Here is a 26,859-nt window from a genome sequence, read left to right on the forward strand (position 1 = left end):
TGTTCCTAGTAGTTGATAAAACTGATGCTCAAATATACAAACCTTTCTTACCACTACCTTTTAAGGTTTTATAGCAACATGTTCTTTCCATAAGACCCATGCCATGCCTTAATAAAGATATTTCTTGCTTCCACGCAAAGCACAAATCCAGTTTACATTCTGTTTGTTGTGACTTAAACATATGATTGAAAACTAACAACTGTGCAAAATATTCGCTATCAGGCTATTTTGTAAGAATCGGAACCTGTCATTGTTTTACTTTCTCATAATTTATGAATAAATATCTCATTTATGGAAATAATGCAGAATCTCTTCATTTTACTTGTCATAAGTTTTGTTTAAAAAAAATCAAAACTATAAATTGTTCCGTTTTCCGATTTCAAATGAAAGAAATCACAGATTTCAAATGGCGTCTTAGACTTTAGGACTGTAAATTTAGTGTTGTGGCAGATTTCTGTCACATTCTTAGAACAAATAGAAGCGACATGGCAGAGACCTGCAGCTTGACTGAGGAGGAGAGCAGTATTTAAAAGGAATGCTACCACTTAACAGCTCTTACAGAGAGACATGTCCAGAAATAGGCTGCCATGTTTCTATAACAAAACAGCTCTGTGTGACCGAGAAATGTGATCTCTTGCATAATGGTTCTAATAGAGGGAAAAGAAATGATAAAAAGAAAACAAAGGTTCCTTATTGGTTGAATAAAGTGAACCAGTCAGGTTGGTGGTTGTGCCACAAGCAGGAAAGGCCACCTCAGTTTGGGCTCTGTTGTTGAGGTCTGCTCAGGTACAGTAGCCAGAACAATCATAAACAAAAAAGCATTTTTTGTGTTATTGAGCCAAATGCTACAAAATATTTAAGATATTTGTCAGATGGCACGCGCCCACCACCCGGGTCCCGATGATGACGGCCGAGAGAGCCAAACACTCAGCAGCGACGAACCTCGGCGAGGACACCGGGGGGAGAGAGAGTGTGTGTGTGGGGGGGGTGACAACGGGAGGAGGAGGACGACACTGGTGCCGGAAGGAGCGAGTACTAAGCTCCGCCGCCCGGGCACCGCCCCCTGTTACGCAGTGAGGCCGATACGTTCGACCCAGGCGGCCGAGCTGCCAGCTGGTGCGATGATAAGGAGGCAGAGTGGCGAGCTCTCGTTCCCAGAGCAAGAGAGGGACAAGCAGCAGCAGAGACTGAAAGAGCTGAAAAGCTTTGTGAACAGATTGAAAAGGTTAGTTAGCATAAGCCACTGAAAAGTGTGCAGCTTTAGCCTTGGTTTGTGTTTATTTTGTGTGAAAATTAAAAGCAATGGCTGCTGCCACTCTGAAATCTGTCCTCCTTGGGCCCGGGGTAGCACATGCCGTGCTACATCAGATTTTGCCAACTGTTTTGGAAATCATTCAGTTTCAAGTATTTTGGTCTCTCCATTCAGAGAGAGAGAGAGGAGCCTGGTTTTATATGACTGAAAATAACTGTGGCTTTGCTAAGACGGCTGCTGGGTGGACAGATTGTCCTATAAGGACTTAGTCTGAAAGCATTAGCTCTGTGCCACATTAAAGTAAAAACATCAGATTTGTGCCAGTTCAGTCTGGTGTTGTGAACTTTTTCTTTAAGTTGGTGTTTACCATGATGGAAGGAAAATGACCAATTAGTCCTTTTTTGATGAATTTATGATGATGATTGATTTGCCTAAATATTCTTTACATGAGCGTTTCTCAACCTCAGTGGTTTACAACCCCAATTCCAATGAAGTTGGGACGTTGAGTAAAACATAAATAAAAACAGAATACAATGATTTGCAAATCATTTTAAACCTATATTCAATTGAATACACTACAAGGACAAGATATTTAATGTTCAAATGGATAAACTTTATTGTTTTTAATTCATATATATTCATAATATTCACTCATTTTGAATTTGATGCCTGCAACACGTTCCAAAGAAGTTGGGACAGGGGCAACAAAAGACTGGGAAAGTTGAGGAATGCTCAAAAAACACCTGTTTGGAACATTCCACAGGTGAACAGGTTCATTGGAAACAGGTGAGTGTCATGATTGGGTATAAAGGCAGCATCCCTGAAAGGCTCAGTCGTTCACAAGCAAGGATGGGGCGAGGTTCACCACTTTGTGAACAACTGTGTGAGCAAATAGTCCAACAGTTTAAGAACAATGTTTCTCAAAGTGCAATTGCAAGGAATTTAGGGATTTCATCATCTACAGTCCATAATATCATCAAAAGATTCAGAGAATCTGGAGAAATGTCTGCAAGTAAGCGGCAAGGCAGAAAACCAACAGTGAATGCCCGTGACCTTCGATCCCTCAGGCGGCACTGCATTAAAAACCGACATCATTCTGTAATGGATATTACCACATGGGCTCAGGAACACTTCAGAAAACCACTGTCAGTGAACACAGTTTGTCGCTCCATCTACAAGTGCAAGTTAAAACTCTGCCATGCAAAGCGAAAGCCATATATCAACAACACCCAGAAATGTGTTACAACAGCGTGGCTTCGTACTAAAAGAGTGTGGGTACTAGACTGGCCTGCCTGCAGTCCAGACCTGTCTCCCATTGAAAATGTGTGCCGCATTATGAAGCGCAAAAGTACGACAACGGAGACCCCGGACTGTTGAGCAACTGAAGTTGTGCATCAAGCAAGAATGGGAAAGAATTCCACCTACAAAGCTTTAACAATTAGTGTCCTCAGTTCCCAAACTCTTATTGAGTGTTGTTAAAAGGAAAGGTGATGTAACACAGTGGTAAACACGAACCTGTCCCAACTTCTTTGGAACGTGTTGCAGGCATCAAATTCAAAATGAGTGAATATTTGCAAAAAACAAAGTTTATCCATTTGAACATTAAATTTCTTGTCTTTGTAGTGTATTCAATTGAAATAGAAGTTGAAAAGGATTTGCAAATCATCGTATTCTGTTTTTATTTATGTTTTACACAACGTCCCAACTTCACTGGAAGTGGGGTTGTATTTAAGGTGTCTGGAGGGATTCGTATGTTTAAGAAAATCCCCCCCAGTGCTGTGAGATTATAGTTGGCCAGTCCTTATTAGAGCTTCCTAACCTTACTTACATAAAGAGCCTTTGCAGAGCGCTCACAGCTTATGTCTTGTCAGCTGCTGTGTCCCAAGTGGTGCCTTGAGGTCTCTCTCTGCAGCACTGTTTGACTGACTGTCTGTGTGTGTGTGTGTGTGTTTAACCTTTTTGTCTCTGTGCATTAACCCCTTAAACTCCTCAGACCAGCACATACTTCATAACTTTCATATTAGATTCAGGCTCACTGCAAATCCCTAGGCTTGCTCACAGCTCAGTTTGTTCTTTTTTCTTACATAGCTAAACTCTGAGCTCGTGCGCTAGAGGATATTAGGAATGCAGGTTTGCTAGGTGTTTTAAATCCAGATTAAAAACCCATTTGTTTTCTGCTTATTACTTTTTTATTTCATGATTTATGTTTGAGTTGTTATTTTGTTACTTTTCACATTTTCATGGAAACCACTACATTCTAGCTTTACAGTGTTTGGCTTACATTCCCATGTAAAGCCATTTGAAATTTTGAGATGACAAAGTAAGGCTGAAGCAATTGCCAAATTAATAAATGCATAGATTAAAATGTAGCTTCTGATTAGTAATGCATTATTGTGGTAAATTTTTTAAAATGTAACACTGTTAATGCATTTTCCTAGTTTGACCCTACATTCCATCATAGTAGTTCTGGCTGAAGCCCAGTTGCTGACCCTGGAGGTCACTGATTAAAAACTGTAAACAATAAATGCTTTTTGATGAAACTTACATTGGTCAGTCATGTAGCTCTAACAAGATGCCCTTTTTAAATAGACAATCTTTCTTTATGGTCGAATTTGAGCAAATTAATCGAATGTGATTGTGATTAAATGCACAGTTATTTGTAATTAAGTCTTTTAGTAGTTAAAAAAAAATAAGTGAATTCTTTTTAAAGGCTGCGTAGTTTATTGGAGCTTTTTTGAAATCTTTGCCCTTTACTCATCAAAATAATCAATGTGATTTATCATTCTTTTTAGGAAATAAATTATTTATAATTAAATAAATAAAACATAATAAAAAATAAATAAATAAATAAATAAAAAAAAAACCAAAACACACAATTGTGAATGAATCTGAATTGTAGTAGTCCTTCAAGTTCAGTCAGCCGGCAATGTTAAAAGCGAATCAACATAGGAAAGAAAAGAGTTCCACTTGGTGTAAAATGAGGCGGTGTTACCTTTCAGGGTACATGACATCTTTTCCACTTTGAGAAACTGCAGTACATCTTGAAGCCAAAAAGCAACAGAAGGAGGTTTTGAAGATTTCCATAGAAAAAGAATACGGCGTCTAGCCAGTATAAATTATTTGAGTATTGAGAAAATTCTGGTCTAACTGCCACAAATGATATTACGCATGACACACTGCCCCTCGTAGGCATTACATACAGACTTATACATACCAGCACACATTACACACATTAGCTGTGCATCTTTGTTTTTTTAGTTTGACCCTTCAAACCATTCCTAGTAGTGCAGGCTAAAGCCAAGCTGCTCACATGGATCACAGCAGCTTACAGCATGACTGTAACTCTCTTGTTCATATACAGCTTATAAAGGACTGTTGATACAATACCTAGGATAATATAGCAGTGTTCATATGGCACCCTAGCAACCACCTAGATTCCCATAGCAATAGCCTAGCAACATTTTAGAGACCACCTGATTATACCATAGCGATGGCCTAGCAACAGCTTAGGAACACCTTAGTAGCCACCTGATATTTCAAAGCAACAGCTTTGTCTAGTCAACTTAGTTTGTTAATGAACGTTCCCTTTGTAGTTACTTATATTATACAAGTCAGTGAATGATTAATAGTAGTTTCTGGAGAGTAAGCTGTAAGATTAATAATGAAATAATGAGGCAGGTTTTTAAAGCGTTAAGACTCAGGGATTTAATGCTCATAAGTGCTTAGTGATTGCAGCGTGGGAGAGGTCAGTGTGTAGCTCTGCTGCTCTTCTCTGGTCCTGTAGCCCCAGGCCCTGTGTTTAGAGATTACGTAAAGAGATTATGGAGAGACTCAGCAGGAGAGGAGTGGGGCTGCAGTTGTTCTGGACATTCAGGATCACCTCTTGCTGCTGTCCTGGTGTCTTTCTTCTCTTTGTGGATGGTGGAATAAGCCCTTCATTGGGACAATGTCTATTGACTGTAAGGCTGAACCGTACCTTTTACAGGAATGTGTAGTTAAAAGCATTTCTAGTCCATGCATTTTCCCAGAAAATGTATTAAAACACACACTTTAAAATAAATTATAGACTCCATCATTTTGTCTTCCACTTGATTCCACTTCATTGTAATTAGCTATGACAATAAGATATTAGACATTTTACGAATTAATTAGTTAACTGCATAATTATGTAATGTGTACTGATTTACTGGCTGTTGTTGTTATAATAACCATTGGACTGCTGAACCATACAATGCCAAATCTGTTCTGATAAAGTAACCAGATTACATTTTGTGAGTCTGTTTATGATGTTTTGGAGTTTGTCTTGTTGAGTCCACTAGGTGGCGACAGTAATGCAGCTTAGTGGAAGTGTGTTGCGTGCCTGTGTCTGTGATACTGGAGGTTACTTCATTTGCCTTGAAGGTCTGCATGTACTGTACATCTTCTTTGTAAGAAAGATAGCTCTGATGTGTTGAACAGTGATGCACAGCGTTTACTTCTCAGAGCAGGGTGCATGGACAGGAACCAACGAGTGAATCTACTAATTAATGCTAAACAGCACTGAACGTGAAATCTTTGTTTGCTGGACATTTATTGGCTGACATTTGTCTTTAGGTTTAAGTGTCACACACACACCCCCATACCCCCCCATACCCACTGAATCACTGTTTGTGGTTTACAGGCAGGAAACAGCCACTAGCATTTCACAATGCCCTGCCTTCCAGACTGGTGCAGATACGTTTAAATTTAGCTGGAAAAACAGTGCTGACTGGACAGGAGTTAAGTAGACCAACATGTCTGAAAAAGGTTTGTGGTTTTTGCTGCCTTTTTTTTTAGTCCTAGTCTTTATTTCTAATGATCAGTCCAACTTAAAACACATCAAGATAACTTTTCTGTTTTTAAATTTTAAAGAATAGCTTAGCAAAAGAAAATCTAATATATCCAATTCCCCTTTTATCCTAAATATGGTCGATTATTGTAGCTAATGAGTAATGACCTAAACACAGAGCGAGACCTGCTTTTTGAACCTGTAGTTATGACATTTAATACTGCTGCCATGCTGAAAAACAGAAGCCTTGTACTTTTAAGGCAAACTCTTTCAGACTTTACAGGGTGACCTTCAGCATCACATGCACACCATATATTACCAGGTTGTTTTTTGTTTTTTTTTTTAAATACTGCTTCTTTTCTGTATTAGTAAAAACAATGACGGTGCAGCTTTAACTGCAAAAGATAAAATGATTGAATCTGATTCATTATTGTAGCGTTTGGCAGCCCTAATTGCGATTATGTATCCTGCACCAAGAAAATGGTATTGCCCATTTAGATGAATTACTGTTGTATTAATCTTATGCCTTGTCACCCATCCCTATAGAGCTTACAGTGACCTTTTTTGAAGCACAATATCCAAATATTAGAAATGACATGACTAAATTAGACATGAAATGACTAAAAAACAATGATTTTAATATCTGGAATAGAAGCATTGAGTAGAAGTAATGGAACTTTGGACCTACTGACCACAGTGAGGACTGGGCATGGCCTGTGGTCAGTAGGCAGTCTAGCTGTTTGCTGGCTGGAGGTGCTGGTTGTGAGTGGAAAACAGACCTGCTGTGTGCTGGCTCGGAGTGTTTGTACGTACGTAGGGGAGGCCAGTCTGAGCACGCTCGCAGAAACCGAGCTAATCACCTCCACCACAGTCACCCAACATGACCAAACAGTGCCGGGGGAGAGGGTGTGGGTCACCATGGCAACCTGCCCTACCCAACACAAACTGCGGAGCGAGAGAGGGGCTGATTGTGCTGGAGGTGTGTTCTAGAGAGAGTCAGAATTGTTCACAGAGGTGGTGATGTCTGACATCTGAAGGGTTTAATGCCTCTAAAAGCTCCTGCACATGAAGTTATTACCTGAAGTGGTTCTAAGTACACCTAAAACATTTCTAAAATGACGGAGAGGTTAATTCAGGGCTTTGCAAGTCGAAACGTGTGTAGTTGCTCCGTGTTCTTTAGGTGCTGTTGATGCTTCAGAATGATCTGAAATGCTTTACGGGATATAAATTATTGTGATGGCGATGACATCATATCGCTCACTCCATCGCTCACATATTCTGTCTCACTCACTCTCTCGCTCTCACTTGCTCTCTTTCTTACCTGCTCGTCCTCTGCCTTGCTCACTCTCTTGCTCTCTTCCTCTCAATCTCTCCTGTGCTCTCTCTGTCTTCTTACTGTCTCTAGCTCCCTCTGTCACTCTCGCTCTCTTGCTGTCTCTCTCAATCTCTTTTGAGCTCTCTCTCACTCAGTCTTTCCTGTTGTTGTCTCTAGCTCCCTCTCGCTTTCGCTCTCTCTTGCTCGTTCTCCCTCTGTCTCTCTCCCGCTCTCTCTCACTCAGTCTTTCTTGCTGTCTCTAGCTCCCTATCTCACACTCGCTCACTTCTGTCACTCACTCTTTCTCTCTTTGACTTGCACTCTCTCTCATGGCCTCTCACTCAATCTGTATTGCCGTCTCTCACACTCTGTCCTGCTCTTGCTCTCTTTTGCACCTCTCTCACACTCTCTCGCTCACTCTGTTAATCTACTCTGTCCTCTCCCCCCATATCATATAATTAGTTTTTTTTTTTTTAAGCGGTGACGTTCTCTCACTAGAAATTCTTTTTAATAGTTTCCCAGCAGGTACTGTGGAAAAACATGACTTTTTTTTTTTTAAGTGCATCTCAGTTCCTTGTCCTTCCGCCACCCGAGGCATTCTGCAGCTTCAGTTGATCAGTGGGTGTGAAAATCACGCACCTGCCTGCCCACGCTAGCTTACGTTCTTTGATTTGCACACTTGAAAAATGTTGAACATGTTCACCGGTGCATCAAAATTGGTAGTATACAGCTTACAGTCTGAATCACCTTTTGTAAATGTACTTGGGAGACAAAAGTAGCTCTCACTGATCTGGGAGAGCATCAAGTTTTTGGCGGTGAATCTCCTGGAGACACAGATGGAGGATGGTGTTATTTTAATTAGCTATTAAACGTGCGCTGATAATTGTCTCCCCAAAGGCTGTGTGTGCTACTCTAATGAGCAGCGTTCATTTACACTTACTAAACTCCACTCTTATTTTTATTCTTATTCTTATTTTAGATTTAACTTTAACTCTTATTATTTATAATGTTTATACTGTTTCCTGTTTCTATTACTGAGTGCCTTACATCTATTACTCTGCTGCTGAAATGCTGTGAATTTCCTGTGGGACTAATAAAGGATTATCTTATCTTAAAGGTGGTGGACTAGCAGGTCGCAAGATCCTCAGCACAGTTTTTGTCTCAGCAGTGCAAAGTGAAAGTGTTAGCGTGGGTGTGCCTGCCTGCCTGTCTGTCTGTCTGTCTGTCAGTTCGTCTGTCAGTTCAAACGCCCACCCAATCAAAACATTGCCAAATACTAACTAGCAGGGTTTTTTCCTGTTGAGTAAGTAGTATTAAATTATTCTGTACATGTCAGTAATGACTGATGGAAAGCAAGTGTTGTTCTAATTTCAATTTGTTACCATTTAAATGATTTGTAGTGTTATTTGTTTTTACTGATTAATATTGAATAAAATGGCAATGGAAACTTTATTTAGTCCAAATTTAGGTTTTTTTGGCTGAAAATCATAAATGGTGTGTGTGTGTGTGTGTGTGTGTGTGTGTGTGTGTGTGTGTGTGTGTGTGTGTGTGTGTGTGTGTGTGTGTGTGAGAGAGCATAAAGAGACCCATCCCACCCACACCATGGACTGTTCTCGCTGCTGGCCTCTGGAAGGAGGTTCCGAAGCCTTTGAAGCAGAACAGCCAGGTTCAAAAACAGCTTCTTCCTACATGCCATAACTCTGCTGAACTCTAAATAACATGCTCCTCCAATTCTTTCTTTTATTGATTACCTCATACATGGGACCTCCAGTGCAATATACTCGTGTACATATACTTATTTAAATCCTTTTTATATCTCTTAAGTCAATGGAACTAGAGTTTTTTCCAAGTCATTTTGGGTCGTTTCTTTTAGCTCATTTGTCATGAAATTGACACACAATGTAAAGAGTAACAGGCATTTTCAAATTATGTAAAAAAAAAAAAAACTGAAAAATGGCAAAAAGAGGTTTCTTCCGACAGCAACAAATATATATGTTATATATAAAATAGCAGCATGTGTGTGTGTGTATATGTATGTATGTTGGTGGTGCTCCCATTTTTTATTAAGGAAAACTGAGCTTACTTTTATGTCTACTTTTGTGCTCTGTGGATCCATTTACTTTCTTTGTTGTCTGCAACTAAACAGTAGGACATGTACGCCCGTGCTCACTGGATGTCATGGCTGTATTTTGCACAGGTTGCCATGCTGTTATATAACCCGCAGTGGCATAAATCCAGCTTAAGTAGACAAGTCAATGGCTCATAAGCTAAAATGACAGAGTGAGAGGCCAGACGATTGGTTTTGAGAGGAGAGCAAAGGGAGGATGACTTCAGCGTTGCATAATGGCACTTGGAGGAGAAAGATGGTGGAGAAAAATGGTGGAGAACGATGGCTCTGGTTTAGGGATTGCGGTTCTTTAAATTTTTGGCTGAGAGGCTCTGTTGGGTATCAGGCGCACAACCTAAAAGTAGGCTAATGCTTTTCCAGTGCGGGGAAAGAAGAATGAGATGCCTTTGATTTGGCCTGTAGGAAGCGTAAGCCATCACTCATCTTTACATAGCAGGCACTGACGTTGATGGTGGCTTTCGCATTAGCCTGATATTTATTTGCCATAAGACGGCTTTGGCTGGAGTTGGAGAGAGAGGGAGTGGAGAATGAGGCAGTTGGCGTTGCCTGTTGCACTAATTGTGATTTAAATGAAGCTCTAGTCATAGAAGGAGAAGCTCTGTGAATGGCTTTTCAACGCTGGTTGGAATGAAGGAGTGAAGATCAAAATAAATTAGTTGGTGTTTTGATGTATGTTTATTACTGTAGCAGGAAACTGCAAGGTGTATGTAAAGGTTGACGTGATTTTTCAACTTGCATCAGGACCCCAGGCACAGATTTTGTTGTGCTCTTTATGATATAGAAAGGAAAGTAAACACACAACAACTCCTGACACCGCATGAGGGTGGATTACTGTAAATGCTTTCCAGTAAAGTGATTTTATCATGTGTGTAAGTGCAAAAATAGAGCAGAAAGTAACTATCATGGGTTCTGATTAGGCTACCTGTCTTTTTGTGGAATATATTCCAGGAAAGATTGCCTGGGAGGGGAAAAGGTCTGATTTGTAGATTGTGAAATTCCTCGGAATTGTGGTCTGTCTGTTTACATTTAGAATGTTCTTTATCTCTGAATCGGTCTCTTTGTTTGTCCGTTTCAGGAACTCTTTGTTGTTGTTGATATTAATATAACCTTGAAGAGACAAGGTAATCAGGAAAATATTTTAGGAGAGCACAGGGGCACCACTAATGACACCATCCTCACAGCTGTGACTCAGAACAGGAATAGAGCACTTAACCCCTATCGGAAATGAGCCCAATCAAATAAAGATAAATGAGACTCATCAATGTTCTGCTTTAGCTGTTTAATTTCAGTTGTATTAAATGTTACATCCTTTATGAAGTCGGTTTTGCTTGTATCTTTGGAAATAAGTTTTTAAATAATCTGTAGTTTGATATAGATGGTAATGAAATTGCTTTCACAAAATTGATGAGATTGATTCAAGGCATTAATACGTGTTGATGGGTTGATGGTGTGTTTGACGACGAGGATAGACGTAAGCAGAAGACTTATTCAAATGTAATAGTTAGTGAAAACTACCGCTGGTTGCTGTTCTCTTTCAATAAATATTAGGTTCAATAATGTTGCAAGCTGACTGAAGCCATGCCTCACACGGTCTCCTGTTGGCACTTAGGGGTAATGCAGTACACTAACAAAGCAAAGCAGTGTAACTCATTACAGTTTAAAGTTCTGGACTCATGTTGCAGTTACTGACCTGTTAGTTGTGTTACCCTTATCACTAACCTGTATATACATTGGGATCCAAAAGTCTGAGACCATATTGAAAATCTGGGCTATCACATTTATTCCTGGATGTAGCCAACAGAACATTTCAGAATTGTAAAATAAACAAAAACAAATGAAGACCACTTATGAAACACAGAAGAAGTGCTCAAGATGCTGAACAACGTCTGCATCACTATTCAGAAGACCATAACCATGATTATAAGGCCTTTGTACACAAAGGTCAGGTTTGTTTTTTCTTCTTAAAATTCCTTCTATTGAAACATGTTCAGGCGGCTGTCTGAAGCATCTGTTCACGCTGATATGAAACTTACAGACTCACATAAACATGCCAGGCTCGATTTTCATCAACTATGTCAGCTTTACATTTTATTCCCAATTCATTTATTTCTAGGCAGCTGTTTTGGATGAGAGACAGATTAGTTTTGTGCATTTTCATTGAGTGTAACTAACTGTGTTGCTCAAAGGCAATGATTGGTAATTTCATGTTCTGAAAGGAAAATTTGTGATTTTCCTTGGTCTTCCCAGTTGGTATAGATTTCTATGGGCTTTACTGAGTGAGTCAGTAATGAGAGTAATGAGAGTAATTTTTCCAGGAAGTAACACATTACATAATACCATTACAATTCGAGATAAGTAATTTGTAATAGACTTGCTTAGCTTTGTTGCCAATTTCCAATCCTGTCCCCTCCTATATTGTAATGTAGTTACAGACAAGGCTAACAGCTAAATGGAGCTTGATTTGATAAATTGCAGATTCCTTAATTCTCAAGTTCACGACAAACGTCCTGTTATTTGGAAATGTGGCACCTGTCTCATAATTCCTGACATAAATATCACTGTAATTCATGTTTTAATCCAGACTCTTTTGGTTAATTTTGGGGAAATTACACAGATCCTTTATCCTATGAGTCAGCCAATCAAATCATTCACAAATTATGTTACCGGACCTCCTCTTGTAAAACGAGTACAGCTCGAATAGGGCTATAGTTTGAGATCACTTGTATACAAATATTATGAAGACGGCACTAATATCTGTAGACTTTATCCTTTGAAGATTCAAGTCCCAATCCTAATTGCAAAGTTAACAGAACAGTTTACCTTTGGCTTGTATTGTACTAAACTTTGGAAGTAGTTATTTAAATTATTCTTGTGGAAACTAACCATTGCATATCTTGAGAAAGTTCAATTATTATTTTTGGAATAATAATTTAAAACTATAAAAAAAATAATAAAAACTTTCTGGAATGATCATGTTCATCTTGTTAGTTGTTTAAGTAAGGAGCAGCCCTGACTGGTTGACCTTTTCCAGCACAACCACAGACGGCAGAATAAGGGCTGTCTTTTGTCATAACTCTAACATATAATAAGAGAACTTTCAAATACATAATAAGTTTTAAAAGTTCTGTTTGATCTTTCAATAAATGTGCTGTTTTTCTTTTTCTTTAAGACCAGTGTTGACAGTTAGTGTCAATGTAAAGGTAAATTATTTTCAAGCTGTTTTATCTACAGGTGAATCACTAACTGATTCCAAGGGAGAAGAAGGGGGAATTCCAAACCCTTCCTGAGACGAGGGCAGCAGGTACACGTTATCTATTTTGCATTGGGAAATAAGCAGCTGTGGAACAGGAAATAGGCATGCACATGCATGTTTTGGAGAAGAGGACAGTAGACATCAGTTATAGGCATGTTTGTTCAGATGCAATGTTTCTGTTGAGCTTATGGAATACTTTGATGCCATCTCATCAAAACTAGGGTTAAGGTTAAGGAATGTAAGGACTGGAAAATGGAAATACATTTGTAAGTCTCAATTCATCAGATTTGTTTTTAGTGCTATGTCTGTCTGCCCTGGGATGGACTGGCGACCTGTCCAGGGTGTATTCTGCCTTCCACCCAATGACCCAGCGACCCAGAAGGAGAAGCGGCATAGAAGTGTGTGTGTGTGTGTGTGTGTGTGTTTGTAGTTCTCTCTCTATCTCTCCATCTGTCTATCTAACTATGTGTGGGAGGGCTTTCTACAAGATTTCGGCATGTGTCTGGGAATTTTAGCCCATTCATCCAGAAGAGCATTTGTGAGGTCAGACTGATGTTGGATGAGTGGGCCTGGCTCGAAATCTCTTGTAGTTCATCTCTAGTTCAGTGAGGTTAAGGTCAGCACTCTGTGTGGCCCATATAAGTTCTTCCACACCAAACTCACCCAGCCATGCCTTTATAGACCTTGTTTATATACAATTCTCTAAAATGTCTTGGTTTGCTGAAGCATTAAGATTTCTCTTCACTGGAACTAAAGGGGCCCAGGCAAACCCTTGAAAAATAACCCCTTAGAATTATCCCTCCTCCACCAAACTTTACTGTTGACACTGTGCAGTCAGGCAGGTAACGATGTCCTGGCATTCGCCCATCACACTGGGTTCAGTGCGGCATGCTTTATACCACTTCCTATACACCCCTATATATAATACATGTGTGTGATCTCCATAAAAAAGCATTGCCAATCGAGGTGGATGCTCTGGAGTAGCTGCACATGTGCCTAAAGTCAGGACTAGAGGGGAAAAGTTCCTCAGCATTGGACTGAGGAGCAGTGAAACCATTTCTGCAACAATGAATACCCTCCAACAGTTTTGGGTTGAGTTGGAGGGATGTTTGTCATCCAGAACTAATCATCCAACATCAGTACCTGACCTCCTCAGTGCTGTTGTGGTTAAATGCAATCAAATCCTCACAGCAGTGTTCCAACATCTAGTTTAAATTCTTCACAGTCCTAGTAGAGGCTGTTACTGCAGCAAAGAGAGAAAAGGTCCCTATTAAAACCTTTAATTTCAGAAGAAACATTAGATAAGCATGTGACATTTTGGACATTTTATCATGAAAGTATTGCCTCAAGGCAAGAATTCTTGTCATTTTTTTATATAAAATAAGATCTTTTTTTTGTCAAGAATTTCAAACTGAAAAAGAACATGGGCAAGTTCAGAAAAGGCTTCATGAAAATCAACAGTAGAAGAATAAAAACATTCAAAAGGATTGTCTTTGTTTGAACATTCCTCTGGCGTGTTCTGTTTTTATTTTGGAATGCAGTCATTACAGGGCCTTTTTCTCTGTCCTGAACTTGACTACACTGTAGAGTCTTCTCCTCTAAGTAAACCTTGTTTTCTAAAAGCATCCATATTGCGGTGTAGTCAGGGGTTAATGCCAAGGTCAACCTCAAAGGAGCTCGCTCCCCTATAGCCGTCCCCCCACAATGGCTTTGCCTTAGGAGCCTAATCCTCAGGGGTAATGCCAGATCTGCCTGTTGCTGCTTTAAATATAGGCCCCTTTAATTAGGGAGGACAGTAGGGGTTCCAACGCACCTTAGTTATATTTATTTTTCCTTATTCAGGAAGCAAATTGTAGATGAATTTAGTAAGGCTCAGCATGGCTTAAATTAAATGACAATACTTCTGAATTACTTCAGTCTTACTCTAGGATCTGTTTTTGCCTTTTATATCTTCATAAAAACATTTATATGGACATGGAGGAGCTGGTCCAGACATGCAGACAGGAGAGGGCCATGTCACACACTTGAGCAAGCTAGCTCTTGACACTGACATAAGCTAGTAAATACTGTAGCCGTAAGAACTAGAGCAGAAGCTTTCTTGGAAAACGGCCACCCGGAGTTTAACTCCAGACCAAGACGTTTAAGTTGCTGATCATGCTAATCAAGGTCTTCAAGAACATCTCAAAATTGGAGTCAGGCTTCATATTTGCCAGACTGTGAAAGTGAATGTATTGGCACTGGTTTACAGTCAGTTATCGGCTTTTACATTATAATGAGGAGATCCAAGATTTGTTCTCTTGTTCTGGCTCAGTTGCTATTGGATTAGGGTTGTAGCGTAGTTCCGCTAGAAGCAAGATCTCCAGGAGCAAGATCAGAAAGTATTTTACAAAGAAGTGTTTCATTTAGCTGGAATAAAAATAAGCCAAAAGTTCAGATTTGTCCAGTGGAAATGTTCTTATGTGACAGGTTTGACTTTTGGCTTATTTAAGTTATCTGGCTACCTGAGAAATGCTGCTTTGTGAAACAACTCTGTCGAGGTTGTGGATTGTGGCAGTGTTCTAGCCATGCACCACCAAATGTGATTTTACTACTTTTGTTTTACTTTTTAAAAAAAGAGACCGATTCACAATAAAGAACATTCTAAATGTAAACAGACCGATCACAATTCCGAGGAATTTCACAATCTACAAATCAGACCTTTTTCCCCTCCCAGGCAATCTTTCCTAGTATATATTCCACAAAAAGACAGGTAGCCTAATCAGAACCCATGATAGTTACTTTCTGCTCTATTTTTGCACTTACACACATGATAAGCAGTGTGTGGAGTTATTGAGCAAATTTCAGTGGACACTTTGAGCTTTCAGGGATCAAGTGCTATACCTGAAATGGAGTTGGTTAGCAGTGTCTTGCATACTTAAAAAGCAGCACAACTGAAGCAACAACTATTTTCAGGCTCATTAGGCCCTTCCGTGATGGATTCCACAGCGGTTAGCTAATAATAATTTGATTTGCTTGCCAACCTTTGAGGAGGATGACACCAGATCTTAAGCCATAGAACGAAAGTGAAAAAACGGTATACTACTGGAGGTTACGTTTGTCTGGATGGTTTTTTTTTTTTTTTTTTTTTTTTTTTTTTTTTTTTTTGTCTCTTCCTAGACATGGGATCATCATGGATAAACCAAACAAAACAATTTCCTCAGTTTCCTGATATAAGTTAGATTGAAGTAGCCTGTGAACATAAACTATTCACTAGTTCATACAGTTCATACTGTTATGTTTTAAATCATTGTTTTTGTGATGTCATAAACTCATTTACATTTACTGTCTTATGTGACATTGTATGACTACTTCGCCATTTTCCTGATCCAGATAATCAAAACACATTGGATTCATTTTCTTGGGTGTGAGTAATTTGACAGCAGTACTTTTTGTGTTAAAATTTTGTGTTAAAAAAACAAGCCCCAGTTTCCTATGAGTGGAGCATTTGTATTACAATTCTGCTAAAGACATTAAATTAGTAACTACCTGGAACTAGACATAACTACATGTTTTAAGTATCATTGCTGTTGTGTGTTTTTTTGGAACAGAAATTTTATTATTTTTCTCATCCATTACCCTGGTCACATGACTGAAACAGACAAATGGACTACAGCAGTACCATATAAAATGCAACCAATCATAACAGAGGTCATTTACTGATTTAAATGTAGAGTGACAAAAACTACCTGTTTAATTCTAAGGGATAAAGAGAAGTTGGAAATGTTCATGTTAAATTGAATTCTGACTTCGAAACTCTCCATAGATAAATAGATAACAGGTGATGCTATCATGATTCGATAAAAGGAGCACTCGCAACAGGCTCAGTCGCCACTTTGCAAAAATAAAAAAAAGTAAGCATGAATAATCCCATCACTTTAAGAACAAAGTTTCTTAACTCATGACTGCATTTGAATTTCACCATCTATAGTCCATAGCATTATTAAAAAATCCTAAATCTGGAAAAGTCTCTGTACATAAAGGGTACGTCTGAAAATCTATATTAAATGACCATGACCTTCAAACCTTCAATCAAGCACAGCATCGCAAGCCAATTTCGGTAATGAGTATAACTGCTTTAGCTTGGAAATAGTTAAGAAAAACCTCAGTGAACACAGTTTTTCAGCTCCATCCACAAATGCAAGTTAAGACTCTGTAATGCAAAGCAGAAGCAGATCAACATCCAGAAATGCCGCCAACTTCTCTGGGCTAAAGCTCATCTGAGATCGACTGTCAGAGTAGAAATGTGTACTGAGGTCTACCCAGTCCACCTTTCAAATTATTTTTGATGATGATGGTGAACCTTTATTGTCACTAGTCACAAGTACCAGGAAGCAATAAATGTGTTCTCTGAGCTGGAGAGAATAAAGACCAACCCGATTGTTACCAATACAAAGTTAAAAATCCGGTATCTGTCAAAGTATGGGGTGTGTTAGTGCCAGCATGGGTAACTGACACCTTTAATGCTTAGGGGTTATATCAGGCAAGAATGTGTTTAGAAAAAAAATCCACTTTCACAACTACAGCAATTGATGTCCTCAGTTCCCATATGATTACTGAACGTTATTGAAAGATGATATTACACAGTGCTGAACAAGCCTCTGTTGAAACATTGAATATCTTGTCTTTGTTTTTTAATGCAGGTAAAAAAGGATTTGCAAATCCCTGTTTTCATTCACATTTTTCCGATTGTTCCAACATGAATTGGAATTCTTTGCATGTATTCATAAGAATAAACAAACACGTTTAAAAAAAACAAAGAAAAGTGTTCAGATGCTCAATCTGAATACAAAACAATGATGTATGTTGTCACATTCAGGACAAAAAAACTTTCACCTTTTTCATTTTTGGCGTAATTTGAGAATACCAGCTTTCTATTTTTATTGTATAAATACTGAAAAAATAATGCACCTGGTATCATTATCATCATAAAACAACAAAAAAGGCAAAGTAAAAGGAGGAAAAAAAGGAGTACTTCTTTCCCTCACATTGTTTCTCTTGCTTCTCTTTTTTCTTTTTCTTTTTTTAAACTTTGGTGGCAAAGACTGCTTGGTTTTCACCGCTTCTGTTGCTCACTTGTGCTGGCAAGATCACACACTGTTCTTGTGAACCTGTAACCTGTTCCCGTGAAGACTTTAATAAGTGAATGAAGCAGTGAAAGTGATGGTCCATCAGTGTTTGCCTCCACTTGAGTGTGGCAGGTAAGACGGGGGCGTGGCATGCTGTCTGTGTTCGTATGTGTGGTAAACGCATGCTATTCTCCCTCATTCTCGCTGTAGCCTCGCCCCCTCACCAACGAGATAAGCCTTCGTATCTCTGCACGCCAACAGCAGACCAGGCGGTTAAATACGTTGCCTCACACAGGCGACTGGCTGAGGCTCTGGATGTACACCAGCTTAGGGGGCTAAACATAGGCTGCACATATGCATTCATATAACCTGACATGCAACCCGCAGAGTTCGGGGGGAGCGCACACACACGTATTTGTGTGTCTGCCACAGGTGAGCGGCCGCTGTTTTAGGGCATCTCTCTCACACTCTCTCTTTCCCCCTCTCTTAGTGACTCTAACATTTTTGAATGTTATGTAGTGTATTGATTAATCTCATGTGACAAAGGATTGCTGCATTAGCTAGTATAGCACATATAGGCTAAATATTATGGAAGGCTGCTATTGCTGCTCTGTGTGTTAGGATTTATGTGCGTTTATGAAACGGGGCCTGTTCAAGCTCCCGGCAAATTTCCTTGGGAATGTCGTGGATCATGATGTGTAAGTGGAGCAGTTTCAACATGTCGACTTGAAAGCAGGTCTGGACTGGAGGTGGATTTTGGAGATTTGGAACAGCGCAGAGTTTTTGTCTTATTGCTTTTCGCTCTCGCTCGTGCTTCGCTCAGTCGGTCTTTCAGTTCAGATCGAAACTTTATTGGTTTTTCCTTCATAACTCATTATTACGAAAGCATTCAACATTGTACTGTGCAAAAGTCAGAGACTTCCCTTCATTTATTTAGTGGACAGTCAGAACGACCCATTATGTTCCAAGTTATTGAGCATCAGAAAATGGGCCAAAAACATTTCAAATTACACAGAAGTCTACACAAAATTTAAATCGTTTTTTTTTTAGTATTCAGCATATCTGCCTTTCAATTTTATTGAAGATTCGGCTCCTTTCAAGAGACTTTCAGGAGAAATCTGCATGGAATTTTATTCCACATCTCCAAAGCATTTTCTTAAACACCTTCAGTGATCTTGAGGTCTGGACTCTGAGGTGGTCAGTATTGTGCTGAGAACACCATTTAAATTTAACTCTGTTAAATTTGCAGATGTTCTCCTTTTATGTCAACGTCCTTTCGTCAGTAGTGGCTTCTTGAGCGCTGCACAGCAGCATCGAGTCGTCTTCTCACAGTGGAAAGATGGGCAGCACCACCTATGAATAGTTAGATGAAAGCTGTAAATACTGTTTTATCTATCATGGTTAGGACTCCCATGTTCTCTGTAGCTTTTAACACATTTTTGAACTCTAGTTTTGCTTAGTCTTTTTATTTATATTTCACTTTCCATTTCCTTATGCAAGTGGAAAGTGAAGGAGATGCTTCACCATGCACTAATTTAATGGCTGGAGAGTAAATAAATGAAGGGTGGTCTCTGACGGGGGTGTAGACTTCAGAAGTATGAAATTACATTACATTATTGCTTTAACCAAATTAGACTCATGTTTTAGCTAATTTTAGAAAGAAGCCCCTCTTTGTCTTCGTTTTGCATTCTTGGTCATTCTGTCAGACAGCTTCACAAGAAGCCACCTGAGATGCTGTATATACAAACACGGTCGTCTCCCTTTTCCGAACTCTTTCTCTTCCATAAACGTGAAGTGCTAATTGCTTTACTGTGGGAGTCTTGAGAGATGGCACACGCACTCGTCTGTCCTGACACTCTTCAGTTCAGCGTTTTTCCTCCAGCGTCTGCATATTTCGCATCTGCTTCTTATATCAGCTACCCAGGGTCCTCTGCACCTGCCAGTGTGGCCCCTTCACTTTTTCCTACTTGCAAAGAACAGATTGACCTTGGCTCCCAGCGATCAATTTCCAGCTTAAAGTGGACGGGACTGTGTCCAAATCAGACTTTCAGCAAACGATGCTGGAGCCCGAGCTCGCAAGAGAGGGGGGATCCGGTAGATGTGATCTACTTTTATTTCTTTGCCTCTCCTGCCTTCCTCCTTCCATTCTTCCTTCTCTTTCTTCCAACAATAACTCTCCTTCTTTCTTTTGGATTTATTTTTGTTAAATAAACAGAGTTGTTCTCTGTTTTTATCCTTCGTTCTCTTTGTCTCTTCACCTGTCCTTTCTTTTGTCTTTCTTTCCTTCTTTGCCCCTCTCCCTTCTTCCCTCCCTCTTTCCTTCATTCTTTTTCTTTCATCTTTCTTTCCTTCCTTTTTGCCTCCTTCTCTCCCTCCTCCTTTTTTCTTTCTTCCTTCCTGCTTTTTCTTTTTCTTTCTTCCTTTTTGTTTTCTTTCATTCTTTTTTACTACCTTTTGTATTTCTTTCTTTCCCTCTTTACTTATTTTCCTGCTACTCTTTCACTACCTTCCTTTCTCTCTCTTCCCTTTTCCCCTCTTTTCATTACTTCTTTTTCTTTTAAACTTTCTTTCCTTCATTCATTTCATCTGTCCTTTTTTCTTTCCTTTCTTTCTTTCTTTCTTTCTTTCTTTCTTTCTTTCTTCAGTCTTTTTCCCTTTTTCCTTCCTTCTTTCTTCAGTCTTTTTCCCTTTTTCCTTCCTTCTTCAGTCTTTTTCCCTTTTTCCTTCCTTCTGTCCTGCCTTCCTTCCCTTCTATTACTTTCATTCTTTCTCTCTCTCTCTCTCTCTCTCATATTCTCTCTCTCTCTCACTCTCACTTTCATATTCTCTCTCTCACTCTCACTCTCATATTCACACTCTCTCTCTCTCTCTCTCTCTCTCTCTCTCTCTCTCTCTCTCTCTCTCTCTCTCTCTCTCTCTCATATTCTCCCTCTCTCCCTCCCTCCCTCTCTCACCCACTGTGTGTGTGTATATTCTGGCTCTATTCCTTCCCTCCAGCTATGGATAGCAATGTTGCGTCACAGTGGGCTGTAGAAGCTTGAGACAGCTCGCTCAGCCCTCAGTGTGCTTGGCAGCTTTGAGTTGATACAGAGAGAGCGAGAGAGCAAGAGAGCAACTTCTGGTGAGTCCACTGGCTCTGATCATAGGCCCTCCAGTCAGTCGTCTGTTCCTCTGCTGAACTCCGCATTTTCACTTTCTCTGCGGAACTAGCATTGTGTAAGAGGGTCTCTGTTGTGCGTTCTGTGGGTTGAAGGTGGTTGTTGTTAGAAGTATTGGGAAACTTTGGAAATGTTCCTTACTACTGTGCCTGGAAATGGGCTGTATAGAACAATCACTGACAGGTTCTACTGCTTTTTTGTGACATGGACTTTACAGCTGAGGGATTCTAGGAAGAATTGTTGTTGTTTAGTTATGTATTGATAACTAATTTGAACAAATTTCAAGCCATTTTAAACTCTCTTGTCTGGTTGTACAGTTTACACTTAGCCTCATTTATTTCAAAATTTATTTCATGTCAGAACACTTTTGAAAAATCTGACGGACTAGCAGTTTCATGTGGGTGTGTATGCACATGTTTGGCTTTCTAGAGAAGCTCTCGTGCTGCAAGTTGAAACACACACTGGCGGAATGTTCACTGTGGGAAATTGAGAAAGCTACAGTCCTCTATTGCTTGGAAGGGTGCTGTCCAAGCTAAAGCAGATGTAATGGATTGCTACTTATTTTTATTAGGCTCTTACTTACTAAAAAGTAAGATTATTACGTTTTTAAGTCCAAAGTGCTACTGACCATTTGACCATTTTGACTTTCACAGCTGGTACTTTACCACCATGCAAGTGTTGCTGACATGAATTTCATATTGTTGTAAAGCTGGGATCACATGCTACAGTTGACCAGCCGTGCTTTGGCAGCGGATGTTAGCCTTGTAAATCTTCTGTTTACAGTATGCTAGACCTGGTGACCCTTTGCCTTTAGATGATTAGACGGTGTAGTAGACGTGAGTAAACCAGTCTGTGCGTAAACATTGTCTGACAAAGTGAGCAAGTTTCATATTATCTGTTTATTTAGTCCTACACCAGATGTCTTGTGGTGTCACGGTTTGGTATTTTATAGACTTGACTCAGTTTTTGACCGCCATGCTGACCCCTCTACAGTATCGATCATAGTATGTAATTCTGGGAAATCCCAGCGGCACCCTTCAGGGTTGTGTCATCAGCTCCTGTAAAGTGGGCAGTGCATTGACAGCAATCTTCTTGCGTTTTTTTGCGTTTCCTTTAAATGGGATGCTTCACGAGAACAAGTCGGTGGACGTGAACCTAAACAGTTTCCTCATTGATCCATATTTTCCATTGTTTCTGTTGTCTCAGCTTAATGCATCATCTCTAGAAGGGCCCAACCTATATGTTGTGTAACGTAAAATTGGCCATTATCGATTGGCTCTTTAAATCAACCACTGATATTGCTTGGTGTTGCTTTATATTATGTGGAGTGCACTCATGAGGTGAAGAGTGCTTGTTTCTGCGGATTTTAGTGGCTTCAAGTTTGAGGTTAACATGTGGAAAGCACTGCTGAACTAAAGCTATTGAAATCACCAAGTAAGTCTCTATTTTTCTCCATGTTGAGTGCCTTGAACTATTGACAAGTGGTGGTTGGATGGGACGTGATATGCAAATCTCAGGTTATTTGTACCCTTGCAGACTATTTTGAACATAGCAGAATCTTCATTCGGAGCTTGAAACTAGGGCAGTCGGGTGTTAATCAACTCACTTTTACTCAGCTGTCCAGAATGTCCTGTGGCCTGTGTCGCATCATCATGGGACCTGACCCTGATAACTCTGGCTGCTGTCTTTTTGTATCATTTTCTTCATTCAGATAATTAGGACTGATAAAAAGACAAATATATGTTTATAGGTGTGCACAAGAACCTTCATTTCTCCTGATGGCTTCAGTTCTTGCCTCGTCATTGACCAAAAGTTTGTTGCAAGCTCTGTTTCTCCATAAAGACTAATGTCTAGTCTCAAAAGCTTCAGTGGCTCCTAAAGGCAAAATACAAGAGCTGTTTTGGAGTATTGATGTGGATAATGCCACTAACACATTCAGAGCTTTTACGTCTCCAGGCCAAAATCTCAAAGCCATGTGTACTCTGCGGCTTGCTTTACAAGGGTAGTCGTAACAGGGCTTTCTGTTTTTAGACCCAGTTAATAAGATTCAACAAAATAAGGAGGGGGAGGAAGACTAATAGAAAGCAGGCCTTCCTTGCGCAAGAAAGTTTTTATTTATTTATTTTACAGGCCAGACATGAGCCTTCAAACTAAAATACTGTGCCACACTGCCACTCGGCACTTGTGTTTATTGAAGTAATTTAGACCCTTTTTTTAGGTTACGTGAAGATTTGAAGGCTAATTATAGCCCTGCAACCTCACACATGACAAGCCTCATTGAAATCTTTTTATCGTAGCCAGTTGCCACTCATTAGCTAAGTCTCCCCCATCACACCATGCTATCAAGCTGAGAGGGTCAACGCCATCACGAATGTCCACTAAAGCATGTAAAGTGCCACTGCGTGTTTTCAAACAGTTAACCAACACGCTTGGATGGGAATGATGACTACCGTTTTTTTTTTTTTTTTTTTCTTCAGCTAATATTGGCTTGCATCACAGTAAATAATGGGGAAGAGGGAGGGCCATCATACCTGTTATGGATGGCTGTGGCATCGCCCTGAATCAAACTTGCCATCAAAGTATCAATTAGCAGGCACTTATTTAAGCTATCGCTGCCAATTACATTTTTAAAAACGGCAAATAAAAAAGAATGAGGAGCAGCAAATCATGTAGAACCTTTGAAAGATTTTAAACTACCTTAATAGAAAATGATCAACTAGAAAGCCTTAAAAAATCGTAATTGTTCAACATGAAATATATATATATGTATATATGTGTGTGTGTGTGTGTGTGTGTGTGTCAGTCAGGCTGTTTCCTACTGTTAGAGAGACCAATATGAGACTTTAAAATATGCATTATCATCATACAAACGAATCACTGGAGAAATCATTATGTAAATTTTAATTGTCTATTTATTTAATCATTTAATCAAATTAATTGAGTAATCATGACAGCCCTAGAAAATGAAATTGTCAGCCTTCTCCAGGAGATGTTGGAGCCTGTTCCCCATGTATGAATGGAAGGAATTTGTTGGATTGCTTACTCCACTGAGTTAAAGTCTAAGCGCTTGGAGCGGCTCTGGAAGAGCCTTGGTGGAGAGACGGTTGTTGACAGAGAAAACCTAGCCGACGCAGCTACAGCCGGCTATTGTGCTATAACTGGCTGACTAATTCACCAGCTCATATTACTGAGGCTTTGAGCTTGCTTAGGCCTTTGTTTATATGCTTGTGGATTGTGTACATCTTTGTTTGTTTAAATTTAAGGCAAGAAGGGTATGAATCAGTTGGCTCTGTGTGTACGTTTCTGTCTGTATCTGGGCTTAAACGTGTGGGTGTGTTGTGTTTGGGAGAGAGAGAGTGTGTCACTTGAATCAGACACCTCAGTCATTGGTTGCTGACGTTGGGGCCAGTGAATCATTTATGTCTCTCTCACTTGTGCTCCATCTCGCTCGCTCACTCTCTCTGTCTCTCACTCACTCACACGCACACACTCATTTAGAAGTCACAGGCTATTAGCTAAGGCACGAATGCGAATATTTAAGTTGGTTTTTAATCTCTGGTTGAGTCACTTGTAAATTTCAGTCAGGCTTTGAATGAAGCTTTGAAATAGAAGGAAACAGTAGAAAATAGTGTGAGAAACGGGCCTGCTGCCTTTGTAAATGTGGGCGAGACTGAGTTTGGCTTGGTGATGTGCTTTAGGGCTGTGTACATGTTCTTGGTGAAGCAAGTAACTTGTGAGGTGACTTCTTACACTTTATTTCAGACAGAAATAGCTGATTTTCGAAGTGCTTCTAAAGGGCAAATACAGCTTTCTCAAAATCTCCCTCTTTCTTGGAAGCATACGCTCATCACTGTGCTCAAGAATGAGATTATATTGAATGCATGTTCTTTTGGATGGTTGTGCACAGATACTCAAGTACTCAGTAAATCATTCGAGATGTTCAGATGTTCATGAAGATAGAGAAAATACAGGCCAACAAATTCTGACTATATTTCTTGACAGCTGACATAACCCTATGTATACCCTTATAATGGCTATTGTCATTTTTTTCAAAATCTAAATTGACAAAAGCAGCTTTTATGATAACTGAGGCTTGTTGGAATAAGCAATTATAAATGTTTATGTAGGTTTATGTCAGTTATGAAAGGCTTATGCAGGTACAGAATGTGCTTATGCTACTAATAAAGACTCCGGGTAGCATAGGCTTCCATTGCTTGTTAGCTCCATTTGCCTTGTAGTCACAGTGCAAAACTAAATAAACAATAAACTTCGGACACTAAACATGTCTTGGCCAATCACCTACGTTTTGGATAACAGGAGACTTGCGTAAATGTAGTTCTTCTGTAAACTACTCCTTTAAATGCTGTCCTTTGTCTTAACTGTGTTTTGCTGCTGGTCCCTCTCAGGCCTGTATGTAAGCAGGCCAATGGCCGTGGGATCTGTGCAGTGCTATTTGGCTCTGATTGAGTTAGTTTCTCTGTCTGGGTGTGGACACTCTCGTACTAACATAGACAGGCCTGCACACCAATGCTTCTTAATTACCTTCAGTGGCTAAAGCATGCCTTTGGGAGCATGTATATGGTGTTAACAAATCCAGAAGAGCTTATAGTGCCACTGTGTGTGTTTCTTATAAATATATTCTGTTCTCTTCCTCTTAACGTTCCCCTTCCTTGTGCTGAGAGCGTTCTACTTTTGTGTTCACACCCATGTTTTCTCCCTAGCTGTGAGAAAAGGGTGAGTGCTTCTGCATTGGTAGTCATTACTTTGTCAATAATCGCGCTGTTTTCATGCAAGAGTTAATCGCATGCATGTATAATACAGTGCAAAAAGCAGAGAGCAATCCTGATGTATTTTGGCAAAAAAGTGTTAATTTTTTCAGAGCGTTTTTCTGAGGAGATTATAAAGAGGATAATTCACTTATCAAATGAAAAGGAGATGAAAAATCGTGAGGTTTCCAAAAATGGAGCTCAAGAAATGATATAAAGAAAGTGGGATAAGAATCGTGCAGGTCCTGGTAGACCACCCAAATTGTCATAGTCAGCAGTACTAAAAGTGTTCATCTTTTGAAACTCAGAGCTGAAAACATCAACAGGTGTTTCTGTCCATCTTTCCCCTCTGAGAAGACACTCAGCGCTAAGGGGCTGAAGGATGTGTAACTGTCAAAAGGCTGTTAGTGAGAAAGGGAACATCAAAACTGGACAAATGGAACAAAGTTTATGAACTGATGAGTCTGATTTTGAAATTGGGATTACTTGGGTCTTGAAAGCAACAAAACAACTTCCAAGGCTAAAGATCTTTTCATGAAACACAACACAAGTGTGTGAAAACAATAGAAGCTGTAATAAAGGCAAAAGGACACAGTATATACTGATTTGGTATAAAATTTGATATTTAGTTATTGGCATCTCTAATTTTTTGTTGAATATACATATGTAAGTATATGTACTATACACTGCCTGTCAAATGTTTGGGAACACTTTGCTGTTCAGGTTGTTTTCAGTAACTTTTTTTTTTTTTTTTTTCCTTCAAAACTGATTAAAGATTACAAAGATACTGCCTTGACAATAATCCCACACATTTTATCCTCTTGTTGTGATATCAGCACTCAAAACCTTCAGGTGTTTAAGCCACCTTTTGCTCTTCATACCAAGTAAGACACTTTGATGAATGTTAAATGTTGCAAAATACACTTGAAAGATTAATAAGAAGCTTAATTAATAAGAATAAGAATTATTAGTCAAAATGAGTTTTTCTGACGTAAATGGAAAGCAAGTGAAGCATTCTGAAAATTTCTTAAGAAGGCAAGGTGTCCTCAAACTTTTGTTGGGCAGTGCACATGGG

General features: G+C 39.5%; 1 protein-coding gene across 8 annotated transcripts in view; it reads left to right on the plus strand.

The window, feature by feature from the left end:
• The window catches only part of plekhg5b (pleckstrin homology domain containing, family G (with RhoGef domain) member 5b), a 107,858-nt gene that overhangs the window by 28,029 nt on the left and 52,970 nt on the right, over nt 1-26,859 (plus strand). The window contains exon 1 of one of the 8 annotated variants that reach the window (XM_017694270.2): nt 18,146-18,292. The exons of 6 other annotated variants lie outside the window; for them this stretch is intronic. In XM_017694270.2, coding sequence (XP_017549759.1) covers nt 18,215-18,292 — 78 coding nt within the window. In that variant the 5' untranslated portion in view covers nt 18,146-18,214. Of the gene's footprint in view, nt 1-18,145; nt 18,293-20,930; nt 20,982-26,859 lie in introns of those variants that run through there. One more of the 8 variants, XM_017694272.2, reaches the window with a different exon arrangement.

Source organism: Pygocentrus nattereri, chromosome 9 (assembly GCF_015220715.1).
Source record: "Pygocentrus nattereri isolate fPygNat1 chromosome 9, fPygNat1.pri, whole genome shotgun sequence".
Taxonomy (NCBI): Eukaryota; Metazoa; Chordata; class Actinopteri; order Characiformes; family Serrasalmidae; genus Pygocentrus; species Pygocentrus nattereri.